General features: G+C 35.1%; 1 protein-coding gene and 1 pseudogene across 3 annotated transcripts in view; both read right to left on the bottom strand.

The window, feature by feature from the left end:
- Window positions 1-935: 935 nt before the first annotated feature.
- Window positions 936-5,901, bottom strand: LOC149179291 (protein DETOXIFICATION 27-like; annotated as a pseudogene). The gene is made up of 7 exons (XR_016258455.1): window positions 5,803-5,901; window positions 5,343-5,417; window positions 5,113-5,188; window positions 4,108-4,633; window positions 3,927-4,013; window positions 3,778-3,834; window positions 936-3,645 (listed from the first exon to the last, which is right to left on the bottom strand). The product of XR_016258455.1 is annotated as a protein DETOXIFICATION 27-like (transcript).
- The window catches only part of LOC149179289 (uncharacterized), a 27,386-nt gene continuing 21,363 nt past the window's right edge, over window positions 5,437-11,459 (bottom strand). For both annotated transcript variants that reach the window (XM_089420586.1, XM_089420587.1), the window contains one exon: window positions 5,437-10,707. In XM_089420586.1, coding sequence (XP_089276712.1) covers window positions 7,577-8,695 — 1,119 coding nt within the window. In that variant the 5' untranslated portion in view covers window positions 8,696-10,707 and the 3' untranslated portion in view covers window positions 5,437-7,576. The remainder of the gene's footprint in view (window positions 10,708-11,459) is intronic.

Raw genomic sequence — 11,459 nt, 5'->3', positions numbered from 1 at the left:
GTGATTAAAGTTTGTTTCGAAATTCAAATGCATGTCCAAATAAAAATCTCCATGAATTCAGTTTTAAGTAATAAAGTTTTAACAATTCAAGTGATTAAAGTTTGTTTCGAAATTCAAATGCATGTCCAAATAAAAATCTCCATGAATTCAGTTTTAAGTAATAAAGTTTTAACAATTCAGTTTCAGTGTTGGCATTGCAAATTACAGTCCATAGTATTTGTTCTACTTTCCCTAATTTGGTAACTTCTTTTTATCAAGTATTTAAAGTTACCATTTTCAAAGAACTTATTGGAATTTGCTTGATTGAATTTGTATGTACTTAACTTTCATCTATTCTATTCTGATACTTCAGATGTACATGCAAAATTTTACGGCTAGAATCTTACCAACTTATGTCCATCAAAAGCTTTCAACTTGTGAAAAACAGTTGTGAAAAAACACTTAGATGAGTTGAATTTGAACTCCATGCATTGAATTGGCACATACCCCTTTGAACTAGTGCGCTGTGATACTGAGATATAAACTGATTACACCTAAGGTCCGTTGAAAGATTTATCATCAAAAACTTTATTGCTTCTATAGTTCTTTCGATTTTTTATTTTTGGACGTAAATCCACTTTCCCACAAACTAGAAGACTATCTCACAATATTGCCACTTTGAGCTGCGATTCAGACAAGGTCACAATCTAAACGCTAGTTATTACCCATCCATTGACAATCAACAAAAGCTCAATATATCTAGTCATGATAATTGTTTCCAGGTATAGGATGGGAGCTTTACTAATTATATGTTTACAAATCTCAATCTTTGCTAGTTATATACCTACAAACATTTAGTTCATTTGGTAACCTCTCGTTATTGCCCACTTTGAATCTTTTTCATATAATATTTGATAGAAAGAATTTCATCAGAATTTGGACAGCTTAAAGCACTATTGGAATATTACTTGACATCCCCTTTATTTTGCAATGGGTTTTAATCCAAAAGCTTTGTCTAATTGCACACACCTCAAATGGATTCAATTTCCATATAACTTTTGAGAGGGACCATCCAACAGGATTTGGTCGTGGAGAAGAACCACTGCACTGCACGCCTCTGGCTGGTCTGATCTTTATGCATTTTTTCTTTGAAATGAAATCACAATCAAAGATTTGAACCTCTGTACCTGTTCGGATTTGTCAACAATGGCTGTTACATAAAATGCTCAGATACTTGGCTAACTAGTCCAGAGTAATTGCTAAGGAAGAGGAACATATATTTGCCCTTTCAGACGAATGGCAGGCTCTTAAGGCTTCCCATGCTAGTGTTAAGCAAGTACTCTGTTCATTTCACCAGATGTTCCAAACATTCATGATTGCAAATTCTCAGAACTTGTCATGGTGAATTTACTGTTAGATAAAAAGAACCACTGCACTGCACGCCTCTGGCTGGTCTGATCTTTATGCACTTTTTCTTTGAAATGAAATCACAATCAAAGATTTGAACCTGTGTACCTGTTCGGATTTGTCAACAATGGCTGTTAAATAAAATACTCAGATACTTGGCTATAACTAGTCCAGAGTAATTGTTGAGAAAGAGAAACATGTATTTGCCCTTTCAGACAAATGGCAGGCTCTTAAGACTTCCCATGCTATTGTTAAGCAAGTATATTCTGTTCATTTCACCAGATGTTCCAAATATTCATGATTGCAAATTCTCAGAACTTGTCATGGTGAATTTACTGTTGGATAAAACCAACACCATAACAAACAAGCTTCAAAGATCCGTTTAGATCAACACCTGCACAATTATTATAATAAGTAAATAAGATCTGTGATCAATTCACAAATACAAAAACCATATGAACAATTAAGGGAAACAAAACCCACTGCTCAACTTAAAATTCTAAGGTCATTGAAAAAGTGCTAGGTACCTGCAAAATCACAGTCACTGCATTTTCCATTAAATCCAGCAGCTTGATAGAGTTAGCCCAAGATTCTGGCCCTAGTGACCAAGAAGTGATTACACTGACGAAGATTGTTATAGAAGCTGCAAATGCTGTGTCCATATTCCCATTGAGCAGCACACTGGATACAGTTGGCCGAGGAACAATGAACAGAGAAAACTGACATAGATGCTAGAAAGCCTCTGTCCAGTTGCCATTGAGTATTAACTGAAGCTTTGATGCAAATAGCCAAAAATTGCAAAATATAGACAAAGAAGGGATTAGAATGAGAACAGAGAACTGCCATTGGCTGAAAATCTTGGTTCAACTCTCAAATCGGTAGTTGCTTTAGCTATTCTGCCACAAGATTATTTGCATATAGATTTAAGGTCAACTCATGATGGCTTCTTATATCTTGCTATTGAGGCTACTTCTACCCAGGCTTAAGAAGGCCAACTGACTCAAATTGGCAATGGCTTCACCCGTGCAGTCCTTAAAACCATGTTCCCATATAACATCAGATCTGTTATTTATCCATTGAATGAATCCACAAACACTATCCAAAAATTACATTTCAAGTTTCTTTGTGAAACTTCAAAACAAAACATCATCCTTGCAATATAATGTGCAGAAACAACATAAACAAAAAATATCATTCTCCAATGCAGTACAATTCATCCTCAAACGAAACTCAGAGAACACATAATAAAGCTCGAGTTCTGAGCATTTAGTGCTAAGTTCTGATCACAATATGTGGAAAACACATAAAAAATCAGCTATATACTTAACTAATCTTCTGTCAACATGATGACCATCTTCAGTCATTATACCGAATATAAGAGCATATGGTTTTCTACTGTAGTTGGCATTTCAGCCATCATAACGACACAGAAGCGCATATGCCTGAATAAGCCTACCTCCCTCCAGGTCTGCCTCAGCTCTTTCAGCCTTCTAGATTTATATGGGATTGACTGCAGGCAAGTATCTTATTAAGAAACTCATGTACATTGGGAAGCATTTGGGGCCCATCCCTGTACATAGCTTGTGATAGAACTTAAAACTTGCAGACAACAAAAAGCTTGTCCCAAAAAAGTGTGCTTCAGAAAAGCTCACCCCATCCCATCCCTTTTCCTCAGCATTAAAAACACATATTTTTATGTCATCTAAGACTGTATTTTGCTACGGCTCCTCAGAGGCAACAACACATACATTAAAACACCTTTTATTTTACACAGTATGGATGACGGACAACTCTTATTCCTCTGTTATGCAGCATATCTGTACTGGTTAAAAAAATTTGCCACTGTAAGAAGAAGCACTTGACCCAGATGGTGTAGAAGCAAGAAATGTTTCCATCTGTTCATCCATCAAAATCCGTTGGTAACAGCATTCCACGCTGCAGAATGCCTAGATAATGTAAAACAGAAATCTACTATGAAAGATTGGCAAAGTCGAGTAGACGAGAAAAGCAAGTGCATTGCCTGAAAGTACTGGCTGAACACTGTTGAAGAGAATCATAAACGCCAGCAAAATAACCATTCTAGAAACCGTGTCTCTGATGACTGAACTGCTTGTGAACAATAGAGAAAAATCCTGGCGGAACACCACTATGAGAACCCAAAACACAACACCTATTGCACTTGAAGTAGTTGCAGAAACAATTATTGCAAATTTAGCTCCCCTGCCATTTCCAGCTCCTAGCTCATTGGCAATCCTCACTCTGCAATAATCAGGTTCAAATTACAACTAAGTCTCAAATAGAAAATATTATAACAGACCAAATGAAACCCATGCACATTCTTAGAAAAAAAAACATTAGGTGCTATCCAAAATACTAGAACACTGAACATACCCAGCTGCAACAAAGAATCCAAGGGGTATCATCATCTCCCAGCCATTAATGTTCATGCTGAAAGGAACGAAGTTCAAGTCTCAAAATATTAGAATGTGAATTTAATTACCATGCATCATTCTAATAAGAAACAGAGAAGCAGGCTTTACCAGATAGAAAGGGAATCCACTACAACTTGAGGATCTGGTAGTTTCCCTGTCAGGAGGACCAGCACTCTGTAATACCAATTCTCTAAACTGAAGAGGAGAGAAATAATGTCAGCTCCTTTTGTGCTGAAATTAGAATCAACCAAACAGGAATCCTTTCAAGAGTGAGTTGTGTTCAACTAACCATAGCATCACACCCGATGCGACAGAGAGCTTGAGAAAAGGCCACAAGTCTCTGAATGCATTTCTCGACAGCCTGATCCACGTATGGGGGCAACCTCCAGAAACTGGCCAATTGCAGGCACCCACCACGCTAAAGCCAATGTAATGGCTGCTCCCACAAGTCCCATTTCCAATTTAACGATAAAAAGCCAGCTTAGGGCAATATGAAGCACCAAGGAAGCTACAGAAAGCCAGGCAATGACCATGTTTTTCAACTGTGACTGGTGGTATCTCTGAATGGGAAACATAAATACAAATGCAAAGTGTTGAAAAAGGAATGAACCAGATTGAAACTGATCCGGATAGTTCGGCAATATCATCTGGCTGACCCATCAACTTGAGAATGGGGGTGGCAAAGATATAAATTGGTCGGAGGACTGCAACAAGAAAGAGCACAATCTAAGAGCGTTGCATATACACTCCCAGCATGTGGTATTGCTTAGCTCCATAAGCTTGGCCGCACAGAGTTTCCAGGGCACTACCCATACCTAACTGGCATTAGGTTATTGATATATCTAACTTGTAAACAGTACAAGTTAACTATACTCGGGAAGAGACCACATAAATTTAATAAAATAAAAAACATGAATCTAATCAAATAAAAAGTTAAAGATAGCATAAGCTACGCAGCCATTGCTTTGGGCAAACACTTTCTACACATTTGGATTACTTTGCTTTTCTTGTGTTTTTAATACGGGATATTTTCGGTTTTTTATTGAAGCCAATTTTCACTAGAATTGGGCTAGAAATTATTCAAGAAATCTTATTAAATTTTTAAATTATTTTTTATGATAAAAATAGATTCAGTATCATCCAAAAAAACCTATCGAACACACAAAATTCTGAAACTTGATAACTGCAAAAATTCCCCAGATTTTCTCAAAATAAACGGGAACTTCTATTGTTTTCGCCAGTAAAACATGGCTTGTTTAGACTACTCTGTTTTAACTACATATTCATTGAATACCCAAATCTGCAATAAATATAAACTCAGATTTTTGTAACACCTGGACTCTATCTTTTCTGACCAAAATAGAACGAACCTGGAAAAAACTTCAAAATAAGAATTTAGGAGCATATAGATTAACTTGGCCAACATACAAAAACAGGCTTAAAAACAACAACACTGCTTGAGGCTACTAATCTCACATTATTCTTAAAAGATAATAGAAAAAGGCTTCCAATCATTCCACTTACTGTTGCTGAGTTGCAAGGTTTATCTGAACATGGAGGAACAGGAGCAGGCGACTCTGCAAAATGACATTTGAATCCCTGAAATACAATCAACCCATTTTTACTACAAACATTTGTATTACAGATTATAACAAACTGGACTGAAGTCTTAGCCTGAGAACTTGTGTGCCAAGCAGAGGAATGGCTTGTCAAAGTTGTAGTTACTTTTTGCAGATATCCCACCGTACCCTATGACAGGTAGCTTACTTGGGTTTCACTTGCCTATTCCTCAGATCGACCTTGTTTCCTCAGAGAAAAACACCCAAACAAGCAAACGGCCACAAAAACAACGAAAGCACAAACAAAATCTGGAGGCAATGGCATGAGTGGGTAGGAATAACAGGGATGTGCAGTGAGGAATAAAGGCATGGCAGGGGTTGGGAAAACTGAGTAGAACAAATCGACCAAGTCTTCCCAATCGTACCATGCCTAATGTTCCCACGCTGCAGAGCATCCCTGTAACAACCCACAACGTTCTGTTCTTTACTGCTTCAATGTAGACGGTCGGTGTGGTAACATTCATATAAATAGCAGATCGCACACACAGTCCTCGTGCCCTCGTCAGATTAATAGGGGAATTACCAAATATAACGTTCCGCGTGTTTCAGCGGTAAATCATGCTTCCAGTACCATTTGTCATTTGGTGCTGACAAGAAGGCAGTTGTAATACCTAATAAAAGGGCAGCCATTAGCCCACATTCATCCTCCTCATTCCTTGATTGCAGCTGAGAAATGAAGAGAGTATCGCTCACTCGTGAGTGAAACAGACCCCAAACACCGGAATTTGCACTCCAGATAAGGATAACCGAATTGGGTACAATTCAACATTATTTCTTATTTTATTTTATAATTTAATATTATCTCTTATTTTTATTTTAGGTTTGTTTTTGTTTTTCTTAATAAGTGTGGTAGTACTATATTTTTATCATATAATTTTTTACTTTATAAATGCAAAAATAACACATTAACCCAAAATTTTTAGTTTAATGAAATTTCATTTATATAACTATTACTAATTAAACTATCCCAAACTTACTCATTCCAACCTTAACAAATTTACATTAATAAATATATATCACAAATTCTATCTTCTCATTCCATGTCATTGACTTCAAAAAATTTACATTAATAAATATATATCACATATTCTCTCTTTTCATTACACGTAAGAAATATTAAATTAATAATGAAAAACTGATATACATCACATCTTTTATCTTATTAAGGAATTTAGACTTCTGTGATCCATAACATTGTTTAGAAAATCTTCGGCAAAATCACATAACCAATCTTTTGTCGACGCGTTTCGAACCAACCAGTGTGGTTCATCGTCAGGACAAGTTGAAGAACCAATCTGGCCTAGCTTGATTAAATAGAGGTGCGAGACTCCAACGGCTAATTTTGACCAATGACCCTAGTCAAGTTAGTTAATCAATATTTAAAATTATATAATAAAGGAGTTAATTAAAAATAATTAAATCTAATATTAATTATTAAGAGAATTCATATATTAATAATCTAGTTATCATGGTTATTTCGCGTTTATCCATATTTAATATAATTCCAATATATTTTTTTACACATTATTAGTTAAATGGTAATAATGGTAAGTTAGAATTATAGAATATATTATTTTTATTTATTATTTAAATATAAGGGTCTATTCAAAATTAAATTTAGTAAGTTATATATGTTTATTAAATAAACCACTTAATAATTTATAATTCCAACAAATTGTTAAATCATAATTATTCCTAGAATTTAGCTCCTTAAGGAAAAAACAGATTTTAGGGTTGTTAAAATCCAAATTGGTATATCGTAAATATCTATTAAACCTAATGGTCAACTACTCAATATTAAATCAATATTTCAAGTTTAAATATATCATAATATACCCATAAACAATCATTAATAATCCATATTTAATTAGATAAAATAAAAATACTTATTAGACATAAGTTAAAGGGCAACTCGATTCTAAGGATATAATAGAAATAATAAAGATATAAGGAAAAATCAAATTTAATTATAAATTGCCCAATAGAAAAAACAGGTTAAGGTTAATATACCAGGAATCCCGAAACTAAAACATAACTTATAATGACTTAAAAACTCCATAATACTAGGACAAACTTGCCAAAAGAGAAATTAAAGGAGGACAGAAACCCTAAGACCTAACACAAAGGGGGATGAGGAGGCTAGGAAGACAGGGCTGGGACCCAGCAACGACTAATCTTCCAGCCATCATCCCTATTAAGATTGTTCGGCCTTTTCTCAATCTCCAGGGCCTCTCTAAATTTGCGATGGTGAAACTGGGGAATTTTGGCAATGACTTGAGCCTCCTCTATGCAAACATGATGCATAGTCTTCCCTGCATGCTCAGCCAGGGCCGAGGACTTGGTCCTACCATGTCTTAAGTCAGCCGAATGCTCGCTGATCCGCTGATTGATAGAGCGACCAGTTTCACCAATATAAGGGGTCCCACAGGAACAGGGAATGATATAGACACCCTTCATGCTCTTCGGGTCAACCGGGTCTTTTACAGACTTGAGGGAGCCACGGATAGTATTGAGAGGTCTGAAAGTTGCGGATACACCAAACTTTCTTAGAATCCTCGCAATCCTGTCTGTGGTTCCTTGGATGTAAGGAAAGTTCACACCTAGAACAAGATCTTTAGGAACCCTTCGGATTGAAGGCTCCTTCTTGGCCTTGAGGAAGGCTTTCTGACCGAGGTGCCTATTGTAACCATTCTTCTCAAAAACTTCTAGGAGGTGAGCTTTCTCCGATTCCAGGCTCTCCTTATCCGAAATTCTCACAGCACGGGTGGCAAGAGTGCTAAGAACCCCTAACTTCTGAGCGGGGAAATGATGCGACGAAGCATGCAAGTATTGCTCAGTATGCGTCTTCTTTCTAAACACCTGATGAGAAAAGGAACCATCCACCTTTTTCGAGATGAGAACATCCAAGAACGGAAGACAACCATTCTCTTCTTTTTCCATCGTGAATTTAATGGCGGCGGATTGGTTATTGAGGTGACAAAAGAAACTATCTAGTTCGTCAGGACCATGAGACCAGACAACACCAGTATCATCAACAAATCTTTTCCAAAGCTTTGGTAAGAGACGAGAGGAGGCCAAAGCCTTAGACTCAAAATCCTCCATGAAGAGATTAGCGACAACAGGGGACAAGGGGGAGCCCATGGCAACCCCACAAGTCTGCTCATAGAATTCTCCTTCGAAGCTGAAAAAGGTAGAGGTCAGGCAAAGCTCAACCAACTTAGCCGTATCAGGGTCGGTCAGCTTATTAATTACCACCATGGCCTCATTGATAGGAATGCAAGTATAAAGAGAAACCACATCGAAACTAACCAAAATGTCCTCGGGCTCAAGATTAATTCTCTTAAGATCCTCGATAAAAGAAGCTGAGTCTTTGACAAAGGACTCAGTCTGCCCAACCAAGGGTCTTAACTTAGCGGCGAGGAATTTGGCCAGGAGATAAGAAATATTAAATTAATATTAAAGAAAAATTTTCATTACACGTAAGAAATATTAAATTAATATTAAAAAACTGAATTTGGTGGGTTTACATTAATAAATATATATCACAATCTTTATATGTTAGGAAGAGATATCGAATTCTTTTATTTATTTATATCTTATTAAGACATGTTGAATTATTGATCACAGACCCTTTTATTATCTGGCATAGCATATTGTAAGTGGTTCATTTATATTCTTAATTTGATTATATTCTAAAATTTTTTATGAATTTTTAACAGGATATTTGGTGGGCTTACATCTTAGCCCAATCAACTCATCTATATCACATGTTTGCTAACTATTATGTGTTGGTGTTTAATTACATTCCAACGAAAATGAAGACTTAAAATTATTCATTAATATTTGACTTTTTTATTTTGGTAAGAGTATAGAGTATATAGTGATCGGATGGATGAACTTTTAATGAAGTTGAAAGAAATGTGATATTTTTAGAAAATATATTAAAAATTGTTTTGATTGATATGATATTGTTTAGGTATTGATATTGTTGCTCCAGCGTATTTTTTTAGTTGGTAAATTATTGAGTAATGTGTCATTAATGTTTATAACCTTGCCAACTAGATGTTGAATTTGATGGTAGAGAATCTAGATTTAAATAACCTTCATTTTTTTGGAAATATATCGAAGTGAATGCATTGCTATAAATTTATCAACAACTAAACTTTGTCATATGGTTGAGCTCCCATATAGACAAAGATGATATAATCATTTTTCTATAAAAAGGATGCCATTGTTGTGTTGTAGGTTCATAAATATGGTGAATGGATTAATATCCAACACATCATTGATGACTTTTTTTATCAATATAGGGAACATGGTAGATGTATATGTAAATCTTGGTGCCTTTTTTATCAATATTGAAACATGATAAAGGTATATGTGAATCTTAGATTTGATTAAATGAATGTATTTAAAATCAATTAACATAGCTTCAAAATTGTTATGTTTGAGTAGGTAATGAGAATTGGGATTATGTAGCCGCTTAAAAAGAGAAAGATAGAATTTCAATTGTAGCAATTTATAATAGAGGGAAATGTAACAAAATTAGTCGTACTTGTGAACTTATAAATAAGACCAATCCCTACATTTACAAAAACTTTAGGAAGAGCGATTATTTGGAAAGTTATTTACCAAAGGGGTGTTATAGAGTTGTTGTCAAACCCATTGCAAATGCACATCTTAAAACCTCTAAACTTAATCTCATTAAGGCATCCATTGAGAAAAAGGTGAATACCCAAAAGGAAAAGAAGCCAAATGTTATGAAGGATTTGGAACACCCACCTACACATCATCAATAATTTCAAGTAAGTCTCAATATGCCTCCCTCCTTTTGTTGAAATACTTAGTTTATTATCCATATTTTTTATGCATTTATGGCACTCTTGTTTGCAGCAACACCGCTATCTAATCACCAAAATAGGGCCTACTAGTCTAATTCAATTCTAAAGTGGCGACAATATTAAAATGTTTCCACAAAAAAACATCATTTGCAAGATCACTTCTTTTATACATAAAGAAAAACCCTTTTTCTAAACATAATGAAATAGTTTAGAATCATCTTGACAAGAAACCACAAACATCAATTCTTTCCTAACTCAAGTCTTTACCAACTTTCCCAATCCAAGGCATAATGTCATAATGTCATAAAAGTAATGTAGAACTATCTTGAGAAGAAACCACTTACATCAATTCTTTCCCAACTAGAGTCTTTACCAACTTTGCCCGATCCAAGGCATGATGGCATAATGTCATTCAGAGTGGTGGTATTCCTCTATCATTCAATAAGAGACATTAACCAATGCCATTTATGAATTATTCATGAAATAATTGAACATAATCAAGAGAAGCCCATTCATATGTCAATTTACATCTAATGGCTTCACTTACCTATCTACATATCTTTTCAATAATTTAGCAAAAATTCATATTGAATTCAATGTAGACTTAAGATTAGTTTGTTATATGAATGTTCACAATCATTCATATGATAAGATTCAAAGGCATACCTAAAGCGTGTTTCACTCTTTCATATGGTAGCTAACAACAAGAGAAGAGATTCTTTATACCATGTCATGCATAACACTCTTACACACTTGCTATGTAAATTTCATGTTGGCTCATTCTAAAGAGTGGCATACAACCCACTTGAAACAAGCAATTAAAAGACACATTATAATGTAACCTTCAAGATCAAGCCAACTAGGTAACAATGTCATTACCAAAGCATAATAAATACACAATAAATATAATTTCTTGTTCCATAGCTAAGTCATCCATGTATTCATATCAATAGGTATATACAATTACCTTCATCATAATAGCTTCACTCTACAAAATTATAAGCATGAGAAATCTGCTTATTCAAATGCATACATGGCCCTCAATGGTGGCTATAACTAAGTCTTATTATTTGATGGGCCAAAGAGTTACAATAAGATTGTTGAACTCAACTTAACATTATAGGACCATGTTTGTTGACAAAGTATGATACATTCAATATGCATCTATAATAGTGAAATCT

The sequence above is a fragment of the Pinus tabuliformis genome, chromosome 4_1 (genome assembly GCF_031772625.1).
Source record: "Pinus tabuliformis cultivar Carrire ecotype Pingquan chromosome 4_1, CPIR1, whole genome shotgun sequence".
Classification (NCBI taxonomy): domain Eukaryota; kingdom Viridiplantae; phylum Streptophyta; class Pinopsida; order Pinales; family Pinaceae; genus Pinus; species Pinus tabuliformis.
The sequence above is the reverse complement of the archived record's forward strand: the minus strand, read 5'-3'. Positions and strand labels throughout refer to the sequence as shown.